Below are 26,681 nucleotides of genomic sequence, written 5' to 3' on the forward strand. Positions count from 1 at the left end.
CTGTTCAGTTGGCGTAGACCAAAATCCAAAAAAGTTCACAACTGCAGGTGACTGTGACCTATTGGCGCATCTTTATGTGTCCTGTCAATCAGGGGCTATCAACCTTGAGGACTTCTTTATTCGTGAAAGTCATGTCTACCCATCATCAGTCTTAGATCATGGTAACTTTAGGTTTACAACAAGTCTGATTTTCTCCAGTGTCTTGAGTCACACAAACCCAGTGACAGACACTGCATCAACTGATACAAGTATTTTAGATGGAGGAGCATTAGTTCATTTTCTTGTGCCTAGTGGAGCAAAAACATTTAATGATTAAGCTAAATATATCTTTTGTCTACATAAAAAAGCAACCAGAGAAAGTTCTCCATGTTGATGTAGTTTTGGATGTCTATATCAGTGACAGCTTGAGGTCAGCCACTCTTCAGAAAAGAGGAAGTGGTGTAAGACGACGTGTGACAGGTACAACACTGAGGTGCCACAGAATTAGAGTCCGCCTTTTTAAGATGAGAACAATGAGAAAGAACAATTTGACTTTCTTGACAAACAAGTTATGATTATGTGTATGAGGGCTGAAGCAGAGCTGTATGTAACTGATGATGAAAATGTTCTGAGCTCTGAAGATGCAAACCTTAGCAACCTGTCTCCCTGTGGGCATGAAGAAGCAGTCTCAAGAATGGTTGTGCATGCAGCTGATGCCGCCAGCAAAGGCAGCAGGTAGTTTATAATTACGGCTGTAGATACCGATGTGATCATTCTAGCAATTGCATTTTTTTAAAGGCTAGGTGTTAATATGCTATGGACTGCATTTAGGACAGGAAAGACCTTCCACTACATACCCATACATGAAATTGTTGGTACCATTGGAAGTCAAAAAGATCGATCCCTTCTCGGATTTAATGCCTTCACAGGTTGTGACACAGTGTCAGGTTTCTGTGGGAAGGGCAAAAAATCAGCCTGGGATGTATGGTAGGTATTTCCTGAAGTTACATCTGCATTCCTAGCAATATCATCACCAGGCAATGGCATATCAGCCAATGTTCATGCTCTGCTCGAAAGGTTTGTTGTCATTCTGTGTGACAGGACAAGCTGTATAATAAATGTTAATGACTGCAGAAGAGATCTTTTTACAAGGAAAGGCAGGAATTCCATTAAAATGCTGCCTCCAACCAAGGAAGCCCTCACTCAGCATATAAAGAGATCCTGCTTTCAAGCTGGACACATATGGGGACAGGCTTTGGTGGCAGATATTGACACACCTTGGCCATCAGAGTGCGGATGGGTGAAAGAGAATGCTGTGTGGAGACCTTTCTAGACATGGCTACCAGAGCCTTCTAAGGTTTGTAAGGAGCTTGTTAAATGTAGGTGTCAGAAGGGATGTACACCCACTAAATAAATATTCGGCACCCTTCCGGCGTGATACAATATGACACGGTGCCGAATAATTTTTTAGTAGGTGTACAACCCGCTGTGGCTGTTCAAGAGTGCAGATAACTTGCACACCTCTATGTGATTGTGTCTCTATATGCAGAACATGTAAATGGCAGGTTAGAATCTGTTTCATTAGAGCCATATAGACTACCACATAAACTGTCATGTACAGTTGGGGAATAATGTTCTGCCCCACACTGCGTTGTCTTGTGGAGATATCCGGCAACTCTCCTAATAGTAAACAGGGCATGAATGAACCTTTCTTGGATTGTAGCCCTGTTCCTTCAAAATAGTTAACTACGTGCCCTGTTTACTTCTATGAGAGATGGCAGATGTCTCCACTGGCCACAGAACTGTGGGGGCGGCATATTATTCCTCAACTGTACCTGTTAATAAGGAGAACTGTATCTAAAAAAGTATGGTTTTCATGTATGGGGTTTTACTATTTATAATTGTATTATGAAGAAGAGTATTAATCAGTGTAAATAATAGAGCTATTTTATACTGACGATTAAATTCTAGTAGTAACAATATTCTGCCACCTGGGAGCAGAACCAGTAATTTCATTTATCTTTTTGATTCACAATAATGCTGTACAATAATATATGTTAAGACAGAAAGCATTTTTCAATATAAAGTTGTTAATGTCACAGAGGATAAATATAATTTGCACACATTTTCCTACGGTTTTTAATAATTTTTCAATTTTTTTATAAATATCCACAGAAAATAATGCTCAATTCACCTCATGATTATTAAAATTATTCTGGAGCATCTTCTTTGGAGTCTATATTTGAAAGCAGAGTGAAAAAATATTGAGTAGAAGCTGAGATATGGACGATTTAGTAAAACCTTGTGAGTCGTTATAGCGGCGTACCTGTAGGTGGCTCCATCTGCCACCAAGGGGCAGTACGTAGCAGAGTGCTTCCACCCAGCAAAATACTTGTATTGTCAATATGTATGTGTGTGCCAAATATGATACTCGTAAAGAAAAATACATAAACATGCCTCTTTGGAGCATTAAGCTACTAGACTATTGTGGCTCAAGGACACGCGGACAGCAGCAGCGGTAGGTAGTGGGGATATTGTATAAGACGTCCCTGAACACACACACAACGCTCTTCTGTTTACGGTATGAATAAACACAAAAGCTTCACCCAAACAACATGACCAGCTGCCACCCCGGTGACAGCAAGTTTCTTCCACCCAACGGTAATTTATGTAAGTGTTACTGGGAAGACGTTCTGGCTCTGGGTGTAGGAGTTAAGTAAGGTACACTTAGATACAATGAGAGAGTGGAGGATAATGAGTTCTTGAAAGATAAAGATACTAATAGCATACAAGTGTACGTACACATAAACGCGCGCACAAACTACCACCCACACACACACACTACCACACGTGGAGGGTTACATCGAGTGCGTCTTTCCGGCGTTGGCGCTGGTCTGCCTCGGTTTGCAGTCGGGCTAACTCGAAGGTATTGACACCTTCTAGTGTGGAGCTCCTCCAAGCGTTATGATGTGGAATAATCGTCTCCCAGGTGAGGGGTCGATTTGGCACTTTTTCAGGGTTGTCTTAAGACTATCCTTATACCTTTTCAGTTGCCCGCCAGCGTTACGTTTACTATTCGTTCGGTGACTGTAAAGTAGCTGCTTTGGCAGTCTACTGTCGTCCATGCGGGTAACATGGCCAGTCCAGCGTAGTTGTTCATGGATAATGATAGCCTCGATGCTCCTACAGTTGGTGTCAGCAAGAATGCTGGCATTTGTTCTCTTGTCTTCCCAGCGAACTCGGCGGATGGAACGTAGACTACGTTGGTGAAAGTTTTCAAGCGCCTTGAGGTGCCTCCTGTATGTGACCCTTGTTTCGCTGCCATATAGCAGGGTGGGGAGGACCACTGCTCGATATACGAATAACTTTGTATATAATTTCCGCTCCCTACAGCTGAAGACACGGTTTCGGAGTTTGTCAAAGGCTTGAGATGCACATTTGATCCGAGGCTGACGCCCGTATTAAATAACATCTTCCCTTGAAGAGGGTCATCGCATTTCAACCCGAGTTTTAAACTAAATGAGTCCTGAGGGACACTACTGTACTTAACGGGTGGTGTGGCGGTAAAATTAACTAATTCTAACACTATAAATTAATTTTATTGGAATTAGTTAATTTGACCGCCACACCACCCGTTGAGTACAGTACTGCGGTGTCCCTCAGGACTCATTTGGTTTAAAACTCGGGTTGAAATACGACGAACCTCTTCAAGGGAAGATGTTGTTTTATAATACGGGCGTGAATCTCTTCATCGATGTAAGCGGTGGTGGACAGTTGTAAGCCGAAATAACAAAAGTGGGTAACATTAGAGAGGGTACATGTAGTACCGTTAAGATGGATGGATGGTAGAGGTGTGTCTGAACCAGGGCCAGGTTGAAAGAGAATCTTGAGTATTACGTACATTCACCTCAAGGCCGAAGTGTGCATACGCATCTGCGTAGGTGTTCAGGATCTCCTGCAGGTCGCGTTCAGTGTGAGCAACAAGAGTGAGGTCGTCTGCATGCTGAAGTTTAGTAATGGAAGCTGCCGACACCTTTGTTCTTGCCTGGAGTCGTCTTATGTTGAGAAAAACCTTTCATTCGGTACTCGATGTTCACCCCGCCGGCTAAATTGCCACTGGCACGAGTAAGGAAGGCAGCCAAGAAAATGGAAAAAGAGAGTTGGTGCCAGTACTCACCCACGTTTAAACCCCGTTTGAATGGGGAAGAACTCAGACTGGGTGCCATTGTGCAGGACACTGCCATTCATGCCATCGTGGATTTTTTTTCTACAGAGATTAGCCCACCCGGGCACAGGTCACTGACCCACATCGGGGTCTGGGGGGCGAAAATGTAATAATAATAATAATAATAATAATAATAATAATAATAATAATAATAATAATAATAATTCATAGTAAATAAATTTTATAAAAAAAAATTCGCAATTAAAAATAACTAAAATAATAATGATAAAGAATGATAATAACACTGTATTAATAATAATAATAATAATAATAATAATAATAAAAAGAAATAAAAAAATAAAAAGATTAAAATTGAATATATATATATATATATATATATATATATATATATATATATATATATATATATATATATATATGCATTGCATGCATGTATGTAGTATGTATGTATGTATATTATATATATATATATATATATATATATATATATATATATATATATATATATATATATAAGATAGATGGTAAGAGTGTCTTACAATGGCTATGAATTTTTTAGGGGGCAGCCAAAACGGCTGAGGGTCCACCAGAGGGCTTCCCTGCTGACCGAGTCGAAGGCCTTGATTAGGTCGATGAAAGCCATGTACAGGTCACGATGCTATTCTCTGCACTTTTCCTGTATCTGCCGGGCAGCAAAGATCATGTCAGTGGTGCCAGGTGATGGTCTAAAGCCACATTGCTATTCTGGGAGGAAGTTTCCCGCCTCAGGAAGAAGTCTGCTTAGGAGGTCTCGGGCGATAATCTTGCCAGCTACGGACAGCAGCGAGATCCCGCGGTAGTTGCTCCAGTCTGACCGGTCTCCCTTGTTCTTATAAATATTGACGATAGAGGCGTCTTTAAGAGCTTGGGGATTTCCTCCTTTTCCCATATATTCTCCATTAGAGAGTGAACACACACACACACATATATTGACATGACACTATCAGACCCTCGGACTACTGAGGCTGACCTATGGTGTCTCTTACCTTCCTTCCCCTCACTACCTCCTTCCTTATCCCTCATTACCTCCCCTCCCTTTACTACTTCCCCTTGCAATTCCCCCCTTCGCTCTCCTCACTATCTCCCTACCCCTCCATTCAGTATCTTTCCTCTCCCGCCTCTCGTCACATTGTTGTTCACGTGAGGGACTTAAGGCTCCACTACTGTACATTGTGAAGAACCTTTCCCTAAGACACCCGTTGTCGTCTTAACCACCGGGGTAGATGTCATCACCTGTGCCGTCTGTGTGTTTTTCTGCCGTTTTACTTATAATGTCTGTTTGATTCGTTTCAAATGAGCTCAAATAACCCTGAGAAGACGTATTATTTATTCTAGTCACCGTGACCCGTAGATGTACCGGTAATAAAAGTAACTTCAGGACGGGTCCTAGAAATTTGGAACTCAACAATCCTGTTGTCTCGCTGGGGTTGGCGGGTGTGATTGTGAGACATTTCCTACCTATAATTGTGGGCTTAACTTTTTTATTTCATTCAAAATATAAAATTAATTCGTTGCATTATGATTGGCGAGCAACAGTATGACTCATGGGACTTTATGAAAAATCTTCATTCGTGGTGTCATTTTGTTTCGCACACTTTCCAAGTTAATATGAGTATGTACAGTTGTGGGGTATTCTGGGTGTATTTGAATATTTTTTTATTCAGAATTGTTACATCTAATATATCTTTACATCTAATATATCTAATTTATTCTTTTCATTCCCTTTCAGACGCTGTGTTTGTGCTTACATACAAACTGTCTCAACGGATATGGAAGAAGTAAGATACGTATTACAGGATATTAAGAGAAATATATAAGACAAAGCAGTTTCATGAACATGGTAACCTAAGTCAAGGTCAGTGGTGTTGAGAGACACTGTGAGAAATGTCTATGTCAGGGTCATGCAACACACTCAACCTCCTCCATGACAATGGGAATCATCATTCTCCTCATAGTGCCTTCTCGTCTGTGCCAGGTATTAGTGCCATGTAGGTGTCGAAGAACATGAAGGTTATTCATGGAACTAACTCGAAGTCATGTAAGGGCTGGATGAAACGAAACCAAGAACGTGTAAATACTGGTTGAATGTAACACAATACAGGACATGTAAGTAACATATACAAGTACAAGAAAATATGTAAGTGCCTAATGGAAGTGCGATAGGAATAATTTAGTGCTGGAAGAACAGTGCAACAATAACATGTACAGTAAGTGTCGGAAACAATTGCCACAGAATTAGGCAATCACCGATGAAAAGGCTGTAATAAGTTATAAGCAAGTGAGTCAGTGCTAAAAAAAAGAAAATACGTGTAACAAGTGTTAAAGGAACGGACATTAGTGACGTATGTGCTAAAGAAACGTAATTGACGTAAGCGCTAGTGGGACAAGTAAAGAGCTTATACAGGTACACTAGGCCGTGTTAATGCCGGGAATAACGTGGTGAAACTGTGACAGTACCTGAGTGATGATGTCAGAGGATCAAGTAAACACGACACAATATTACCAGACGACCACTGTGGTGCACCCAGTACACAGAAGGAGTATGTGAGGGAGGCGTAGGAGTGGTATAGGAGGAGGCGAGTGTGGAAGGGGACATGAACACCAGATGTACAGGGGAGCGTCCACCACGCCCACTGCCACTCCTTCTGCCACACCACTTGCCAGGCCCTCTACCAAGTCGTTTACCACGTCGTTTGTCACGCTCCCTGCCACGCCGACAGTCTCGACCTCTCCAGAGCTGCATACTTCACCTTCTACCACACCATCCGTCAAGCCCTCTGCCACACCATCCGTCAGGCCCTCTGTCACACCATCTGCCAAGACCTGTGCCACACCATCCGCCAGGTCCTCTGCCACAAGTTGTGCCGGGCCCTCTACCAAGCTGATTGCTACGATCTCTGCTATCCAAACTGGCAGGTTCCCTTCCACATCTACTGCCAGGCCCTCTGCCACAACTACTGCCACACCTTCTGCCACACCGGCTGTGAGGCAGTTGGCGCCGCGGAACATGAAGATGAAGGCAAGATGGCAGCAAGCAGTGAGGAAGCTGCAACTCACAGACTGGGGTAAGTTTATATTCAAATATTTACTGTCAGTCAACATCTGCTTTAATGTTTGAGAGGCAACAGCGTTTATTATCATTAAGTCAATGGAACTTAACTGTCGGAGTTGACAATTTTTAGTGCATGTCAGGCAACTATTTAGCAGCTGTCAGGCAACAACGCTTTAGTGGCTGTCAGATAACAACGTTTTAGTGCCTATCAAGCAGCAACATTTTATTGACTCAAGCAGCAACGTTTTAGTGGCTGTCAGGCAAGAATATTATAGTGGCTGTCAGGCAAGATAGTTTTAGTGGCTGTCAGGCAACAACATTTAGTGATTACCAGCAATAGCGTTATAGTGCCTGTCAGTCTACAACGTTATAGTGGCTGTCAGGCAACAGCGTTATAGTGGCTGTCAGGGAGCAATGTTACAGTGCTTGTCAGCCAACAACTTTTTAGTTGCTATCAGCCAACAACATTATTGTGACTGGCAGGGAGCAACGTTATAGTGCTTGTCAGCCAAAAACGTTTTAGTTGCTATCAGCCAACAACGTTATAGTGGCTGTCAGGGAGCAACGTTATAGTGCTTGTCAGCCAAAAACGTTTTAGTTAGTGGCTGTCTGGGAGCAACGTTATAGTGCTTGTCAGCCAACAACTTTTTTAGTGCCTGTCAGCCAAGAGGTTTTAGTGCCTGTAAGCCAACAACGTTAAAGTGGCTGTCAGGGAACAACGTTTTTTTGTTAACGAGTCAAGAAAGATTACTGTTGTTATTATCATTACTGTATTATATTTTAAAAAGAGAATACCACCTTAAAACTTACTTAAAATTTGTCAGAGGACCAGTGGGGCTCCTGCCTACGACAGCGTGAAGGAGTTTTTTTCCTTGAGGGTGGGGGGCATTAACCCAAACGGGCACAGGTCATTTTATAATGACCTAAACCAAGGCCTCAGACCACATCAGAGTTAGGTACCCATGTGCCAAGCTATTACTATGCGGGGACTGTAACGAAATTGACACCACCGATATCCAGGACCAGCTGCTACTATCACAAGTAGTAAACTTCCACACACACACACACAGTCAAAATACTCCTGACATTATTTTAACTGACTTAGCGGACCAGTACCAACCACCTCAACCAATGCCTCCTATCGGGTGTAATACACACCTATCAGTGTTCTGGTCTCCAGCTCCCACTACCAGCCAAGTACAGAGACCCTACATCAAAACCTACAGGCCGATTACTGACTCTGCAGTGAGTCTCTTCGGGCAGTGGATAGTTCACCATCCCTGGACTGAAGTACTCAGTGTGGATGACGTGATCACCAAATGGATAAATTATACCAACACCACCACGGAAGCTTACCACCACTTCTTCCCCGAGAAGTCCGTCAGATCACACCTCGGATCAAAAGACTTATGCAACAGAGAGACAGCGCCTTTTATCTCAATGACCACAACCGCTACAGGTCCCTTCGCAACCAAGTCATCCGTGAAATACTCACCGCAAAGAAATCCCACTACCCAACCAAGTTGCAACACCTGAAGCAGACCAACATCAGTCAGTGATATGGTAAACCTAAAGAACTCTGTGGACTAAACAATAAGACACACTCCCTCTCCTTCCTTAGCCATCTCACTAATGGTGACGCAGCTGAGCAATCAAACAACCATTTCGCAACTATATGCCAGACGCTCCCCCGGCTTGACACAACCAGTCTCCCTGTCTACCTACCAGCCCCCTTTCCCATCGACTTCGTAGAAGAATTTGAAGAAGCACACACACACACACACACACACACACACACACACACACACTATAAAGTGTCACGGCAACTTTGAACCTCTGATACGCCTACTTAACAAAGTGTCAAATGTGTCGATCATGTTCCGTCTCACCCGACTGTCAATTGTCATTGCCACTCTTATTGTCGGTCGATAATGTAAAAATATCCAACAGGAATTTTACTATTACGCAGTCCGCACACACACACACACACACAAGACCTGAACATTGATATATCGACTTGCTTGCACTGCTCACAAGGACTCTTTTTTTTATATATACTGTACTTCTCGCTGCTCACAAAGGATGTTCCTAGTAGTATTCTACACTGTTGCTCACAGGGAATTTTGAGGTTTGGTTTCTTACTATTGAGTTATACTAAGCCTTCGGTACGCAAAGAGGCAGCTGGGCCCGCACTGCACTCCACCGCTGAATAGAATGGGAACGCCCTGGAATCGGACCAACGAAACTTATGACAGGTTGAGAGCGCTGTATTCACTCGACCACCGCACCCTTAATCATGACGGTAGATACTTCTGAAATACACATAGAATTTGTTCAGTCATACTCATGTCAGCGTACATTTATCGACACATGGAATATATTAGACAAATAATGAAAATAAATTACTTTCATAAAAATAATACTTCACGAGGAATTAATTTCACTTAACCACATTTAAAATTTGGTCCTTAGAACTAATTTCTATTTTTTTTTCACGAAGAACCGTCTTGTGTGTTTGTGATGACTCAGTAGTGACCAAAGCCCAATTATTGCTTCAGAAAATGAATCTTACTTCTTAGTCATTATTCAGACATATCCAATACTTAGGCTTCTCCCAGCTCAATATGTTCTAAATTTTCATTACCAATAACAAATGACAAGTGCACATTTGAATCATGCAGGACGCCAGCCACTAGCATATAAACTTGCTGGCGAATACCAACACACTATAAAAACAGGACTATGGCATTAAATCATTCAATACACATCACCTCCAGAGAAATCTATTCATTATGGGGGGGGGGGAGGAGGTGTGGCTGGCCGAACGTCGCCCAGTAGTGAACTGTGGGTGGTGGCGGCCGCAGAGTTCTTATGTTGTGGTCACCTCGTGTCGCGGGCTGGCGGTAGTGCTTCTTATTCTCTGGTCCTTGTGATGTGCAAATTTTAACTTATTCACCAGACGGTTTGCGATTAACTTCGAAAAGTTATGCATTTCGTATACAGGTATAGAGTAACTCGATGAATGTGTATGTGTGTACGAATGAGGACCGCAAGTACACTCCCTGTTGTACTGCACGAGCCTTAAATAACTTTTAACTAGCACCCGAGTTGCTCATTATTATTATTATTTGTTTGTGAGTTACATGTTACAATAAGCTGTATCCTTTTAATTTTTTACTTCGTCTCAATAACTGAAGCTGTTGCTATAACGTCAATTTACCTAAGACCCGGGCGATAAGCGTCTGGCGGACAGGTCACTATGTTCTGCCAAACACCGTGTTGGCTTCAATGACGTTCCCCACGCTGTGTCTGATGAGTGTGGTTTTATATAATAATTTCTACGCCGATAAACTTAAACGAGATGAAACAAAGACGAGGAACTGCAGCTATGTGGAGAAACTGGAAGGTGAGTCTGACTGTAGATGGTGGGGCCGAAGTATTAATCCAACTTTATGTAATCCAAATAATCAGATTATGGCCCTTACAATTGAGACCCATTAGAACTGAGACCTAGTAGTCCTGTGGCTATTAGACCTGGGGCCCAATAGATCCTGGGTCGTTGAGGACAAGTTGTTGAAGTTAACGATAACTTTACGATAGCACACGATACTACGAGTAAACGACTAAAAATTCCCCGCTGTATCGAATAGGGATACGATAAACCTTGATTCTGTATTACCACACGTACTGTAATCTATAATGGTCTTACTGTATATTCTATAACCCATGCATACACCCACTGGATACCTTCTACACCCATGCATACACCCACTGAATACCCTCTACATCCATACATACACCCACTAACCATCCTCTACACCCACAGATACGCCCACTCACCCACCCTCTACACCCACAGATAAACCCACTCGCCACCCTCTACACCTACAGATACACACACTCCCCTCTACAGATACACCCACTCACCCACCTTCTACACCCACAGATACACCCATGCTCCGGCCTGAGAGGTTCGAAATCAAGTTTGATGCACCCGGAGCTGTGTACTTCTCCCAGCAGACCATCACAGGGAAGGTCATCCTCCAGGTGGACGACCCTCTCAACCTCAAGGGTGAGTACATCCTCCATCTTGACCTTACGTTCCTTCAACATCGAGTATGAGTGCTACGTTTCCCTCACCCTCAAGAATAGAAACCACCTTCTCCTCGACCCCTAGAGTGAAAAGCACATCTAATCTCATCCTTGAGTCTGAGTACCTCCTCTTCTCAACTTCTAGGGTGAATATTTACCTCCTCCTTGATCTCTAAGACTGAGTACTGCTCGTCCTCAACCTATTAAACAACACAACCTAGAGGAGGTGAAGGAGAAGCAAGAGACGGTGGTGGTGAAGGGTGGGCTGCTGTGGGCTGTTGTGTCTGCGGGCTGCTGTGTCTGTGGGCTGCTGTGTCTGTGGGCTATTGTGTTTGTAGACTACTGCAAGCTACTGTGACTATGGGCTGCTATGACTGGGGTTCTGTGGGCTACTGTATCTGTGGACTACTATGTTTGGGCTACTATGGGTTTCTGTTGGTTAATTTGGGCTTCTATGAGATACTCTGTCTATGGGCTACTCTGTCTGTGGGCTACTGGGGCTATCGTAAGCTACTCATGGCTACTGTGAGCGAGTGTGTCTGGACAACTATGTCTGCGCTACTGTGTCTGTGGGGCTACTGTTGGCTGCTGCGGGCTTCTCTGGGCTATTGTTGGATGCTGCGGGCTTCTCTTGGCTGTGTTGGCTGCTGCAGGCTTCTCTGGGCTACTGTTGGCTGCTGCAGGCTTCTCTGGGCTCCTGTGGCTGCTGCAGGCTTCTCTGGGCTCCTGTTGGATGCTGGGGGCTTCTCTGGGCTACTGTTGGATGCTGAGGGCTTCTCTGGGCTACTGTTGGCTGCTGCAGGCTTCTCTGGGCTACTGTGGGATCTGTGAGCGTCTATAGGCTACTGTTGGCTCTGCGGGCTTCTCTGGGCTACTGTGGATCTGTGAGCGTCTGGGCTGTTGGCTGCTGCAGCTTCTGGGCTACTGTGGATCTGTGAGCGTGCTGGGCTACTGTTGGCTGCTGCAGGCTTCTGGCTACTGTTGGCTGCTGCGGGCTTCTCTTGGCTACTGTTGGCTGCTGCGGGCTTCTCTGGGCTACTGTGGGATCTGTGAGCTTCTATGGGCTACTATGTCTGTGGGCTATTGTGACTGTAGGCTATTGTGACTGTAGGCTATTGTAACGGTAGGCTATTGTGACAGTAGGCTATTATAACGGTAGGCTATTGTAACGGTAGGCTATTGTAACGGTAGGCTATTGTGACTGTAGACTATTATAACGGTAGGCTATTGTGACAGTGAAACAACTTTAAAATTCTTTGTATTGTTGTTGATGTTTTGTTGCTGTTTTCTTCTTTTCTATTTTTCCTCCTCCTCCCTTCCCCCTCCTGCTCCTCCCCCTCCTGCTCCTCCCCCTCCTGCTCCTCCCCCTCCTGCTCCTCCCCCTCCTCCTCCTCCACACTTCTCCGTATCCTTCAACACTCGTATCACCACCAATGTTATAATCATTATTATCATCATTACATAATATTAGTGGTTGTAATATCATTGTCATTGTGTTTAGTACCATTACTACTGTATTATTATTATCTACATCATCATTAACTATCATTATTACTTTTGTTATCGTTATCATCATACCTCGCATTGTTACTGCCTGTAGTTCGAAGGTTCATGTGGCGAGACGGACCTTTGTGCTGCTGCCCTGGAGGTGAATTACGACAACCAGTGTTTATCAATAGTCTCCCTATGTTATTATGGAGTGTGTAGGTGTAATGGGGGGAGGAGGGAGGGAGGTGTAAGGGTGAGGGAGGGGTGTGTAAGAGGAGTAAGGGGGAGGGGTGTGTAAGAGGAGTAAGGGGGAGGGGTGTACGGGGAGGGGTATATAGGGAGGTGTAAAGGTGTGGAAGGGGTGTGTAGGAGTTTGTAAGGGAGAGGATAGTGTGTATAGGAGGGTGTAAGGGGGAGGATAGTGTGTATAGGAGGGTGAGAGAGGGGTAGGGAGTGTGAGAGAGGGGTAGGGAGTGTGAGAGAGGGGTAGGGAGTGTGAGAGAGGGGTAGGGAGTGTGAGAGAGGGTGGGGAGGAGAGAGGGGGTAGGGAGGGAGAGAGGGGTAGGAGTGTGTGAGAAGGGTAGGGAGTGTGAGAGAGGGGTAGGGAGGTGTGTGAGAGAGGGTAGGGAGTGTGTGAGAGAGGGAGGAGTGTGAGGAGAGGGGTAGGGAGTGGGAGAGAGGGATAGGGAGTGTGAGAGAGAGGGTGGGAGTGTGAGAGAGAGGGAGGAGTGTAGAGGGGTAGGGAGTGTGTGAGAGAGGGGTAGGGAGTGTGAGAGAGGGGTAGGGAGTGTGTGAGAGAGGGTAGGGGAGTGTGAGAGAGAGGGGTAGGGGAGTGTGAGAGAGAGGGGTATGGGAGTGAGAGAGAGGGGTAGGGAGTGTGAGAGAGGGATAGGAGTGTGAGAGAGAGGGGTAGGGAGTGTGAGAGAGAGGTAGGAGTGTGAGAGAGGGTAGGGAGTGTGAGAGAGAGGGGTAGGGAGTGTGAGAGAGAGGGTAGGGAGTGTGTGAGAGAGGGGTAGAAGGGTGTGAGAGGGAGTGGTGAGAGAGAGGGGTAGGGAGTGTGAGAGAGGGGGTAGGGAGTGTGAGAGAGAGAGGGATAGGGAGTGAGAGAGGGATAGGGAGTGTGAGAGAGAGGGGTAGGAGGTGGAGAGAGGGGTAGGGAGGTGAGAGAGAGGGGTAGGGAGTGTGAGAGAGAGGGGTAGGAGTGAGGAGAGGGTAGGGAGGAGAGAGAGAGGGGTAGGAGTGAGAGAGAGGGGTAGGGGAGTGTGGAGAGAGAGGGTAGGGAGTGTGAGAGGAGGGAGGGGAGAGAGGTAGGGAGTGTGAGAGAGGGGGTAGAGTGTGAGAGAGGGGTAGGGAGTGTGTGAGAGAGGGGTAGAGTGTGTGTGAGAGAGGGGTAGGGAGTGTGTGAGAGAGGGGGTAGGGAGTGTGTGAGAGGTGGGTAGGGTGTGAGAGAGGGGTAGGGAGTGTGAGAGAGGGGTAGGAGGTGAGAGAGGGGTAGGGAGGGGAGAGGGGTAGGGGAGTGTGAGAGGGGTAGGGAGTGTGTGAGAGGGGTAGGAGTGTGAGAGAGGGGTAGGGAGTGTGAGAGAGGGGTAGGGATGTGAGAGAGAGGGGTAGGGAGTGTGAGAGAGAGGGGTAGGAGTGTGCGAGGGTAGAGGAGTAAGAGAGAGGGGTAGGGAGTGTGAGAGAGGAGAGGGAGAGAGAGAGGGGTAGGGAGTGTGTGGAGAGAGGGGTAGGGGTGTGTGAGAGAGGGAGTGTGTGAGAGAGGGGTAGGGAGTGTGAGAGAGGGGTAGGGAGTGCGTGAGAGAGGGGTAGGAGTGTGTGAGAGAGGGAGGTGTGAGAGAGGGGTAGAGAGGTGAGAGGGGTAAGGAGTGTGAGGGGGGGTAGGGAATGTGAGAGAGGGGTAGGAGGTGGAGAGAGGGGTAGGGAGTGACAGGGGTAGGGTGTGTGAGAGGGTAGGGTGTGAGAGATAGGAAGTGAGATATGTCTTGGTTATGAACTATGACAAAAGTGGTGAAGGTGGGGAAAGGGGGCAGACCTTGTGCTTGTATGAAAACACTGCGAGGTGTTTAACAAACTGCAGAACGACAATACACTAAAGAATAAATAAGAATAAACAAAGTGTATATTCAGGAGAGAGCACGAAACACCTCCTTCAGGCCCCGGCAATCATTAAACAACCCCCCTCCTCTCCCTCACCCCTCCGCTCTGTATCTCTGCATAAGCTTTCCAGTCCAGGGACAACTTTATTTCTATAATGGTAACTATACTTGTGTAGGTTTTTATAAATGCGTGCGTGCGAGCGTGTTCGGTAACCTGTGTAGTCAAGCTCCCTGGGTAACACAAGTTTGTGCAGCAGCAAAAGCTCTAGTAAGACCTCAAGATGGAATAGTCAGCAGAGGTGACCATCATGGGAACAGCTACATTGATGAGTTGAAGACAATGTACAAGGGACGTGCTACTGTACTAAGGCTGACCCAACATACTTGGCCATTGGCAGTCCATTCACCTCTTCTCGGTTGTTGCAGCTATCTGTATCACTGAATCAGGAAAGAGTGGAGCCAACATGTGTGGTTGCAGTCGGCGCCCCTGCTTCCGTAATTATATCAGTTCACATATAGATATCATTCAACCTGTCGCGCTCTCAGCATTATTATCACAAATCTCCAAAAAGTCTCCCAACAACAGACAGTAGCGACGGGGCCAGGCAGAGATGACTGTTAGGAATCCCTTGTCACAACTCTGCGGTCAGGTGTCTCTGCGCTGGGATATAATCAGCAGTGAATCCCGGTTATCTCTGTGCTGACCTTGCCTTAATCATAGCCTGCCTACTACTACTACTACTACTATCCTGACTTAGCAGCTACCCCCAATAAGTCATCCTCCAACATGGTCAGAAACATTACAATAGATCACAACAGACTACACAACCTCTTATGGTTGCTGCATGGAATATCAGGACCCTTTTGGGTAGTGAATCTGGCGACATCCCGAGGTGCTTGAGAGTTTTCACCAACGTACAGTAATCTTCTATCCATCCTCAACGTCCGCTGTGAAGACAGGATGTCAAATGTTAGTACCCTCGCTGACATCAACTCTAGGAACATCGAGGCTGCCATTGTCAAGGATCAAGTATGTTGAACCGCTCACATTACCCATATAGTCCGAGAAAAGGGTACATAATATGCTGTGGAGTCTGCACTTTTGGCAAAAAAGCATGAATATTTCAGAAGTGATAAGGCCATTTGAAAAACATCCAATAGGGTTGTCATTTCCAAGATGGCCTGCACAGTGCCTAAGATATTCTAATCATGCTTCACAAGCATGTAATTGTTTTGGAATCATAGAAGATAGGCTAAATGATACAAAAGATTAACAAATACTAATAACTTCAAAATATGATTATTATTTTATGATGATTTATGATTCTCATTAAACAGTTTTCAGTCAGCCCTTGACTCCTCCGTCCCCTTTGACACACCTGTTGTTTTGCTCATGTGTAGATCAATTGGAATTCCACCAGAAAAAGCTCTCTGCGATTTATATAGTAAGTAGTTCCCATTGTCGAACTCCTTGGCCAAATGTGGATGCTTCCTTGAAAGACTGAGCATATCACATAGGTGAACTGGTGACCAACAAGAATAGTGTGGATGATCTAAAGCAAAAAAATAAAATAAATCCTTGTAGAGCTGTAAATTTCCTAAATGTAAAAACTGCAAGAAATTTAAAACATCCAACTCAAAGTCTATTGTCAGCAACCATTACTGAAATTGTGGACGGTCCTCTTCTCACAATACACGAGTCTCCAAAGTTTAATGACTGCTCCTTCTGGAAGGCTACACACATATAACGAATATCACTTCTTCAAGAGTATACACAGAGCACACGCTGTTACTTCATGATCGTGTAGTGAAAGATGTGCGGCATTGATGAAAGAATCTCTAAAATGGCAGCCATGTTTTTCTCAAATTTTTTTCATAAAAATTCTTTCATTTTATGAAATCTTATAATATAAGAGAATTTCAGTCTTTAAACACATAATACACAGTTTATAAAGAATGCTGTACTTCAGGGAACTTTTTTATAAAATGGCGGCCATCTTGAAAATGATGGCCATCTTGGATTTTTAAATGGCCCTATATCTATGTTTATTCGGCTAGTAAAAGTCTCTCTTTTTTCTGAAAATTTCAAGCTTGTTTCCTAAAGTGCACAATTCACTCACTATTTTCCTGGACTAGTATGGACGACAGTAGGTTACCAAAGCAGCTACTCTAGCCCTCTAAAGAATGGCAAACTTAAGTGCTGGTAGATAACAGAAGAGATAAGAGAATATACTCGCCAAATTGACACTTAAAGCAGGAAGACCGTCATGCCCACCGTGAGGCTTCAAGAAACACCGCACGAGTGTGTTAAAAACCTTAGTGGGTGATCGACAACACGTTGGAAGGACACGCCGCCCCCTTCCCGCACTAGATGTAGCCTTCCGCACATGCAACCTCTGCTGACGATCCGCTTTAGTCTTTGAAGCCTCCTTAGAACACACCAACGAGGATGACACCATAGAAAAAGCCCATCAAATCATCATTACTGAAAATATACGATGGACAAAAAATGACTTGCAGTAATAGACATAGTGATGTGGTGTTGTAGAGGAAACACGTGATTATTGGCCTACCTCCCTGGTGGTGTTGTAGAGGAAACACGTGATTATTGGCCTACCTCCCCGGTGGTGTTGTAGAGGAAACACGTGATTATTGGCCTACCTCCCTGGTGGTGTTGTAGAGGAAACACGTGATTATTGGCCTACCTCCCCGATGGTGTTGTAGAGGAAACACGTGATTATTGGCCTACCTCCCTGGTGGTGTTGTAGAGGAAACACGTGATTATTGGCCTACCTCCCTGGTGGTATTGTAGAGGAACGTGTGTGTGTGTGTGTGTAGATAGTGAGGGAGGGCTGTGCATTATCCGGAGTGGTGGTATTGATGTGTGCGGTGGTGGTGGTGGTGGTACAGGTGTGGTGTTGTCGGGAGCAACGCCACTAACACCACACTACAGCCCACGCCTTGCTCCCCACCCAACCCGACCCCATGCATACATACGGTTTATTGAAAGAGCATAGCAGCCAGAAGGCTGAAAATTATGTAACTGTATATTTTCAGCCTTCTGGCTGCTATGCTCTTTCAATAAACCGTTAATTATTATTATTATTATTTTTACATACATACATACATACATACCAGCTCAACAGACTCATTACGTTACATTTTATATTAGGTATGCCAACCTGCAGAGTGACAAACCACATTACACCCTGTTTACATGTGTGTGTATGTGTGTGCGCGCGGGTTATCTTGAAACCGGATAAAGCTTAAGCGTAGCCAGTTAGATTAAGCTATACCGAGACGCTGTAGAGTGTAGATGTCACGTGGTACTGTAAACAAGGGTGGCACAACACCTGTTAAACACTATATAAAATAAAGAGGTCTTTCGTGTCGCTGAGTTAATCACTGAGACACTATTCTTAATACAGTGTATATTTTCACTTACTGTTATTTGAATTATGGTCTACCGTAGTCATAAAATTTGTTAGTCAAGTAGTTTGTGAATTTGGAAGAAGGAAAGTGTCTGTTTGCACGAGTTTAACGTCATGTGTACAGTACACAAAGGTGCAGCGACATGCTAACTCCTCCTCACCATATATGATCTGAGAAAGCGCTGATGGGCGTCTTAAGCAGATTTCCACGGAAACATACAAAGCACTTCTCTGTATGTTTCTCCCAGAATGTTTTAGTTGGTTAGAGTACAACAGTAAAGAGTGTTTATGTACACGTATAGTTGGAAACTATCCGGACAGGTGCCAGAGACCTCTTGGCGTGACTCTCCACCAATACAATATTAATGACAACCACCATTAAGATAGTATTAATTTGATTTCATTAATTAAATAGCAAGGCAGGAGTAGGTAGTCGTACAGTAACATCGTTACAAAATATATAAAACATACGAGAGCCGCACTGTGAGTCATCAGAACAACAACCATGGTTCTCAGTACTGTACACCTCTGACCCACTTTCTCATAAATCAAGTAAATTATTTACTGGTCAGCTCTCAGCTTACCTGCCAGGTATCACCACCGTCAGCCTGCCAGTGTTGTAACGATATACTCTGATGTGACCAGAATAAACAATTTCATTAAAATTGGTCCACTCGTTATACAGTAGTAATTGTAACTCTCTCCGAGTTTTCTCCTTGACCCTGACCTTTGACCTGGCGGGAGGAAGAGAAAAAAACTACAATTAAGGAGAATCATTTCTATTATTATTCTTGTTGTATTAAGTTGCTTGAGCGGCTAAGTTACTTTGTCTCTACGGTGAACAAATGCTTGAATATATAAGAAATATAATCTTTTGTTGTTGACATAATGTATCGCTGTGCTTCAACTTTACGTACTCTAATTCACACAAGAAAACAAGTTTTAACAGAGATCAATTATGTATGTGTCTCCTATTAATGAATAGATAATTATCTATTAATTAACAGAGACGCATACATAATTAATAATAATTAATGTTGCAATGTGCAGGAAATTGTCGAGGCTCCGCAGGTAACACTGTGTTGCTGTTGCTGACACCTGACTCCTCTCTCTGTACAGTTCCTCACTCTAACTATTGGCTAAATTAACGGTGTCAATTTCAGCATCCAATATATATATATATATATATATATATATATGATAAAGAAAGAAGCAAAGAAGACTGGGTGAGGAAATAATAATGAAGACTAACATATAAAAAAAATCAGCTAAAGAGAGAATGTGTTATTGCGAAGACTGAAAAAACCTGAATGAATTATAAATATATATTGATGTTAAAGTTAAGCAGAACACAGTGTAATGAAGCAGATATTCAGAAACAAAGCGAGAGAACATATGAAGACTTAATGTATGTTGAATCACCTGAAGATAGTTCCCCCAATTTATTTCATTTGACTATTAGACACCTTCCGCTACCTGGAGAATTAGCTTAATTTAGAATAGGTTAAGTAACGTTAGGTTAGGTAAGGCAGCAAGAGTGGGGGAGGTGGGTAGACAGCGCTTGTGGCCAACAACACAACTCTGACGCCTGAATATCATAATAAAAAGAAAGGGATCAATATCAGCCCCCCAGAGAGTTATTTCACCAGAATATTAATCACCCCAACCTAACGCTAACCTTCTGTGTGTGTGTGTGTGTGTGTGTGTGTGTGTGTGTGTGTGTGTGTGTGTGTGTGTGTGTGTGTGTGTGTGTGTGTGTGTGTGTGAGTGCCTGTGTGTGTGTGTGTGTGTGTGTGTGTGTGTGTATGAGTGCGTGTGTGTGTGTATGAGTGTGTGTGTGTGTGTGTGTGTGTAGACAGGGTGAAGGTAGTCGTGTCCAGGTTCCGTGAAGAGCACAAATAGCTGTTTCGGGAAGTGTTAAAAGTTTTATGGGAATCGTATTTCTTATTTATACGAGAGGTCTATGGTTCTTGGTTGATGATTCATGGTTCTTGGTTGATGGTCCATGGTTCTTGGTGATGGTTTTTTGGTTGATGGTCCATGGTTCTTGATTGATGGTCCATGGTTCTTGGTTGATGGTTCTTGGTTTATGATCCATGGCTCTTGGTTGATGGTCTATGGTTCTTGGTTATTGGTCTATGGTTCTTGGTTGATGGTCTATGGTTCTTGGTTGATGGTTCATGGTTGGTCTATGGTTCTTGGTTGATCGTCCACGGTTCTTGGTTGATGGTTTTTTTTAGGGATTAGCCCACCCGGGCACAGGTCACTGACCCACATCGGGGACTGGGGGGTGTAATAATAATAATAATAATAATAATAATAATAATAATAATAATAATAATCATAATCATAATCAATCATAATCATAATCATAATAATAATAATAATAATAATAATAATAATAATAATAATAATAATATAGTTCATAGAAAATACAATTATAATAAAAAATAAAACAATAATAATAATAATAAAGAACCATAAAGAAATACAAAAATGAAAAAAAAAAGTTCAATAGTGAGAAACGATATACATTATGTATGTTGTGTTGTCAAAGTAAGAGAAACAATTGAGACCCTGCAATTGTGTGTAAATGAGGCAGAAAGTCAGATCAGCAACCTGGGACTTGGTCACAAATTCTGTGATGCCATATGGCAGCAGGGTCTACCATTAGACAATACATTATGCTTCCAATATCTGATGGTCCATGGTTCTTGCTTGATGGTCCATGGTTCTTGTTGATGGTCCATGGTTCTTGGTTGATGGTCCATGGTTCTTGTTGATGGTCCATGGTTCTTGGTTGATGGTCCATGGTTCTTGGTTGATGGTCCATGGTTCTTGGTTGATGGTCCTTGGTTCTTGGTTGATGGTCCTTGGTTCTTGGTTGATGGTTCTTGGTTGATGGTCCATGGTTCTTGGTTGATGGTCCATGGTTCTTGGGTGATGTTCCATGATTCTTGGTTGATGGTCTATGGTTCTTGGTTGATGGTCCAAGTTTCCCGATTGATTGTCCATGGTTCTTGGTTGGTAGTCCATGGTTCTTGTGTTGGTGGTTCTCTGGTTCTTGGTTGATGGTCCTTGGTTCTTCGTTGATGGTCCATGGTTCTTGGTTGATGGTCCATGGTTCTTGGTTGATGTTCCATGGTTCTTGGTTGATGGTCTATGGTTCTTGGTTGATGGTCCAAGTTTCCCGATTGATGGTCCATGGTTCTTGGTTGGTAGTCCATGGTTCTTGTGTTGGTGGTTCTCTGGTTCTTGGTTGATGGTCCATGGTTCTTGATTGATGGTCCACCGTTCTTGGTTGATGGTCCACCGTTCTTGGTTGATGGCCCCTGGTTCATGGTTAATGGTTCTTGGTTCATGGCCCATGGTTCTTGGTTCATGGCCCATGGTTCTTGGCCCATGGTTCTTGGTTGATGATCCCTTGGTTGCTGGTTCTTGGATGATTTTTTAATACATCGAAAAAAGAATCCTTTGCAGTTAATTTTTTTTACACTGCAAATTGTTATAAGAAATTAGAAGTGTATGTTGTTTACCGTTGTACCGCTGGTAATAACATTTAATTACAGGATATTAATATGTGTGTAGTTTATGTGAAGCAACAATGTGTTCGATGCTAAATTGTTTTAATATTAAACTGAACAGAGCAATTTACTCCCAGCCTCCGCTATATTGCATGCCAGAACCTCATAAAAATATGATCAAGTTCATGTATACAGCAGGTGCCTTAATTACATGACTAGACAAACGTCATTTAATTTCATTAGTTATTATATTTTTTATCAAATGTCAAAAAAATTCACATTCCAGTACTCTCTCTCTCTCTCTCTCTCTCTCTCTCTCTCTCTCTCTCTCTCTCTCAAGTATAATGGAGACATAACCCACACATATTTAATCCAGCAGTGTTTCAGTGTTCCACACATCTGGTATACGGACATTAGGAGAAGAGGATCAAACACACATACAGTATGTGTCTCGATGACCTGATGCAATCTCTTAGTAGTGCGTCATAATCACTTCAGAAAATCCTCACCTCATCTGCAACCTAACTTAACCATAAATTCACAATTACAGATACCATGAAAACTTTACACGGAGGACACAGATTACTGTGTCATTTCAGAACAGTGTTAACGTATACCAATCCAAGTAATGCACAACGGTTTTATTTTTATATCAAAATTTACTCAGTTGTATACATGACATGCAAGCACTTGGCAACTTAAATATTGCAACACAATACACAACTACAAAATTCAAAGAACATTAAAGCTGAACGCAACCTAACCGAGTATAAACTGCGGTATGAATAAAATCAATTGCTAGAATGTACATTTATTTGGGGCCTTCTGGAGTACAGTACAGCGCAGTACAGTACGGCACATGCCAAATACCTGCTCTATATTTTCAAACATTTTAACCGGGGATTACGACCATAGACACTGTAGCTTTATATATATATATGATTAAACCACGAAACAAAATGGCGTCTTGTAAAGTGAGGATAACTTTTTATTATGATAAATCTTCATAGACACGAGTGTACGGTGTAGTACTGTACATGTGGTAAAATGTATGACGTTCTTTTTTATCTTAACCACTTGTGTACGGGGTCCTCTCTGCTGAATAAAATCATCTGTTGTTAGCCAAATGAAATATGAAAAGGGCGTCACCGTAGTGAAGTGTTAGTGGAGATAACCTACCAATACCAACCAACTTGATCTGAATTAGGTTATGTATGTATGTATGTATGTATGTATGTATGTATGTATGTATGTATGTATGTGTGTGTGTGTGTGTGTGTGTGTGTGTGTGTGAGAGTTTTTACGTCTTTTTAACGAAATTGGCCGTTTGCAAAATAGGCAAACCGTTGTCTTTTTTCTTAATGGCACTGAATACCACTCCACGGTTATGTTAAGTTACGTTGTGGGCCTAGTACAGTATTTAATGCCATTACGCAAAAAGTTAACCTTCTTTGACTTTTTGCAAAAAGGCCAGTCATGTAGGTCACCATAATATATAAAACTGACTATAGCAGCATAGAAAACCTATCTTAACCTAACCTATCGTACCCTTACCTAACCTAATCTACTTTAAGTATAATGTGTGTCTTATGACTGAAAACATCTTGAATGTAAAATAATAAAAGTTCCCATATACATATTAATTATAGCACAAAAAAAGTTATCCCTATTTGGCAAAAACCTCAGTTGCTTTTAAAAGCTTAATGGGCGATCATCCGTATTTAGGTAAATCAAAGAAAACTATTGATCAGTTAAGCTACAGTAAACCATTGATCAGTTGAGCTACAGTAAACTATTGATCAGTTGAGCTACAGTAAACCATTGATCAGTTAAGCTACAGTAAACTATTGATCAGTTGAGCTACAGTAAACTATTGATCAGTTGAGCTACAGTAAACTATTGATCAGTTGAGCTACAGTAAACTATTGATCAGTTGAGCTACAGTAAACTATTGATCAGTTGAGCTACAGTAAACTATTGATCAGTTAAGCTACAGTAAACTATTGATCAGTTAAGCTACAGTAAACTATTGATCAGTTAAGCTACAGATAGTAAACTGTATCAGTTAACTTAAGCTTATAATTCTGTGGCCGTTTTTGTCATGTTATGTTATGTTATGTTAGTTTAGTTCGTTTCGTCTCGTGTGTAAAAACAATTATATTAATGGTGTGGTGGGACTGCTTGTGGTAATTTTTCAACAATGTTCAGTACCGTACATCTTGCCTGCCAACGGGGCATGAGTCGGTAAGAGGGGCGTAACCCATGTGAGAATTACGGGGCATGGGGCACTGTGGGGCAGTAAATTTAAAGCAACTTATTTATAGACGTTATGTTGACCGTGAACTGTATATTAACCAGGTATGACGTTCGTATATTTGTAACTAAGTGGTACACCTATAACTGTATAGATTACAGTAAGTGCAAAAGTTTACAAAGTGACGCAGTTTATTCATTATAAATACAAATAAATTCTTTAGGTGAATTTAAGGATTTAGTGTAACAGGTGTGGCGAGGATAGGGATAGTTTAGATTAGTAATGACTGTAATCCCCCGCTTGAAGAACATGCAAGTGTCTTGTTAAAATGTTTAATTAGAGAACACGACCTTAACACTAGTGAACAAATTGGTGGTTTACGTCTCCTACAGCCAAGGGAACACACGAGTTAATGACAGTAGACAAGTTCTTTGTTGTAGATACTACTACCTCGTGATGTATGGTTAATAACCCTGGCAGTTGAAGCAAATGACAGTAAAACATCAACAATAGCATCAAAGTCAATAATTAATACATTACATCACAGTAACTGGTCATATTCACAGACACACTTGGTGGGGAACGTGACCCCCATTTGTTTAGTAACCTTCACTCACACAGTTTGAGAGGTCAATGTTGCAAGGTCAGAGGGTGAGGCAGCGCTTGTGAGCGGCAACAATAATATACTGTATCAGTTTACGGTAAAGAAAGAATTTACGCTTTTCATTAAAATAATTCTCTCAAAACTTTACCAGTGTATATTTAGTGTATATTAAAAAACAAAAGTTAATAATTAGAAACTGAACATAAAAAAATTATAAAATATGTTCTTCAAACTCATTAAGAAATATGATAAAATTGATTTAGTCAACACAGTACTCGCACACCTCCTCTTGACTCACTCTACATGATGATGCCTTGTTGGTCTGTGTCGCTAACATGTTAACAGATTTTTTCCCTAAACTAGGTCACATGAAAATTCGTCCACAAGCTTATTTTACCTGAAGATTAACCACCCTAGCACTAGCCCTGCCTAACCCAAATTAACCTAAACTACCCCTATTTAACCTAACTTTACCTGAGCCTACCTAACCTAACTTAGTGTAGGAGTGACGTCATCAGTCAAACGAAAGACCAATATACAATATTATTCATCATTATTTATTCTATATTTGATGAAGTTATGACCGATTTAATTGAAATAACTTATTTCCGTTTTTATGCTTTATGTGCATTTTGTTTATCTAATTATTTTTTTTCTTTAACATCTTAGGGGTCCTGGGTAACCTGGGGGACTCTGGGCAGCTGCCTTTTAATTACACCCGGGTTTCCACGACAGGTGTGACAACTTTTACCAAGTATTAATGCTAAAAAGAGTTAATAGCTGTCTAGTTTATGTGATTACATGTGTTAGATGGTAAAGTACCTCTCACAGTGGTAGAGTAGCTCGTCCAAAATCCTGATACGTAATAACTCGGGCACTATTTTAGTCCATAATAATTATTGCTGTAAAATTATTACAGGATAATATATCTGATCTAACTCATTACTGCCTTGATAAAACTAGGCTGTGGTGGAAAGGTGTTTTTTGTGGCGGGGTGTCCATGTGTTGTGATGTGATTTTACGGCTGTGTTGTGCACGTCTGAAAATATGTTTATAAATACTGTAGTAAGATGTTGTACTGCACAGTATAGTGAAGGTGTGTGACGCACCGGGTGGTCCACTACAACTGTGTCTCTACATGATATTATATGAACGAACATCATCTGGAAAAAAAGATAATTTCCTTCACACAAGTTTGTAAAAAATTTTCAAGTGAGAAAATTAAGAAAAAATTACTAATTCGTATTGAGGCCCAGAGAATGTTTACACCCCAGAAGTTATTACTGCGTCAAGTACTTTACTGTACAAGACGGAGCTCAGTGAAAATCGCCCTGTTAATTTGCTTCGCTGTTGGCTGAACTTAAACTGAACGACATCTAAAAGAAATGCAAGCAGGTATAAACTGTGTAAATTTAGCGGGAATGGGGTACCGTGGCGACACAAGAGACCCAACAGTCGGAAGTGTCTTTAAGATTTTTGAGAACGATTAGAAATGTGTAGCACTATAAATAAGGCCGTGTTGCATTAGCACTGTGATGCGATAAGAAACATACAAAATATAGCCCATTAACCGATCTGAACACTCGGTGGTAAAATATCGGTACACGGTCATTAAGAAGCCTTCAGGGACAACGAATGGGGTTGTTATTTTTAGAGTTTATTGTCTTGACGTTGATCAACTTAGGTCAAACTCCACAACGAGACCACAAACACCTGGTATCATCTTCTTCATCACACTGTTTATCTCTCTCTCTCACCACTTTTTCGTTCTCTTAACATTATCATACTAAGACTTCTCCTTCCAACACTCTCCGGAACAGCCTTGTTTGTCTCCCTGTCCACGAAACTAATCTCTTCCACACCCACCTATCAGCAGCTTCCAGGCAGTCTTCATCTCTCTCCCTACATCTCCAGGTTTCAGCTGATCCACACAGAA

At 42.5% G+C, this 26,681-nt stretch overlaps 1 protein-coding gene across 2 annotated transcripts in view; it reads left to right on the forward strand.

Moving 5' to 3' along the window:
- The window catches only part of LOC121880152, a 144,851-nt gene that overhangs the window by 36,345 nt on the left and 81,825 nt on the right, over positions 1-26,681 (forward strand). For both annotated transcript variants that reach the window (XM_042387243.1, XM_042387244.1), the window contains exons 2-3: positions 5,934-7,269; positions 11,203-11,328. In XM_042387243.1, the coding sequence (XP_042243177.1) occupies positions 6,810-7,269; positions 11,203-11,328 (586 nt within the window). In that variant the 5' untranslated portion in view covers positions 5,934-6,809. The remainder of the gene's footprint in view (positions 1-5,933; positions 7,270-11,202; positions 11,329-26,681) is intronic.

This window comes from Homarus americanus, unplaced genomic scaffold, assembly GCF_018991925.1.
Source record: "Homarus americanus isolate GMGI-L3 unplaced genomic scaffold, GMGI_Hamer_2.0 scaffold30108, whole genome shotgun sequence".
Taxonomy (NCBI): domain Eukaryota; kingdom Metazoa; phylum Arthropoda; class Malacostraca; order Decapoda; family Nephropidae; genus Homarus; species Homarus americanus.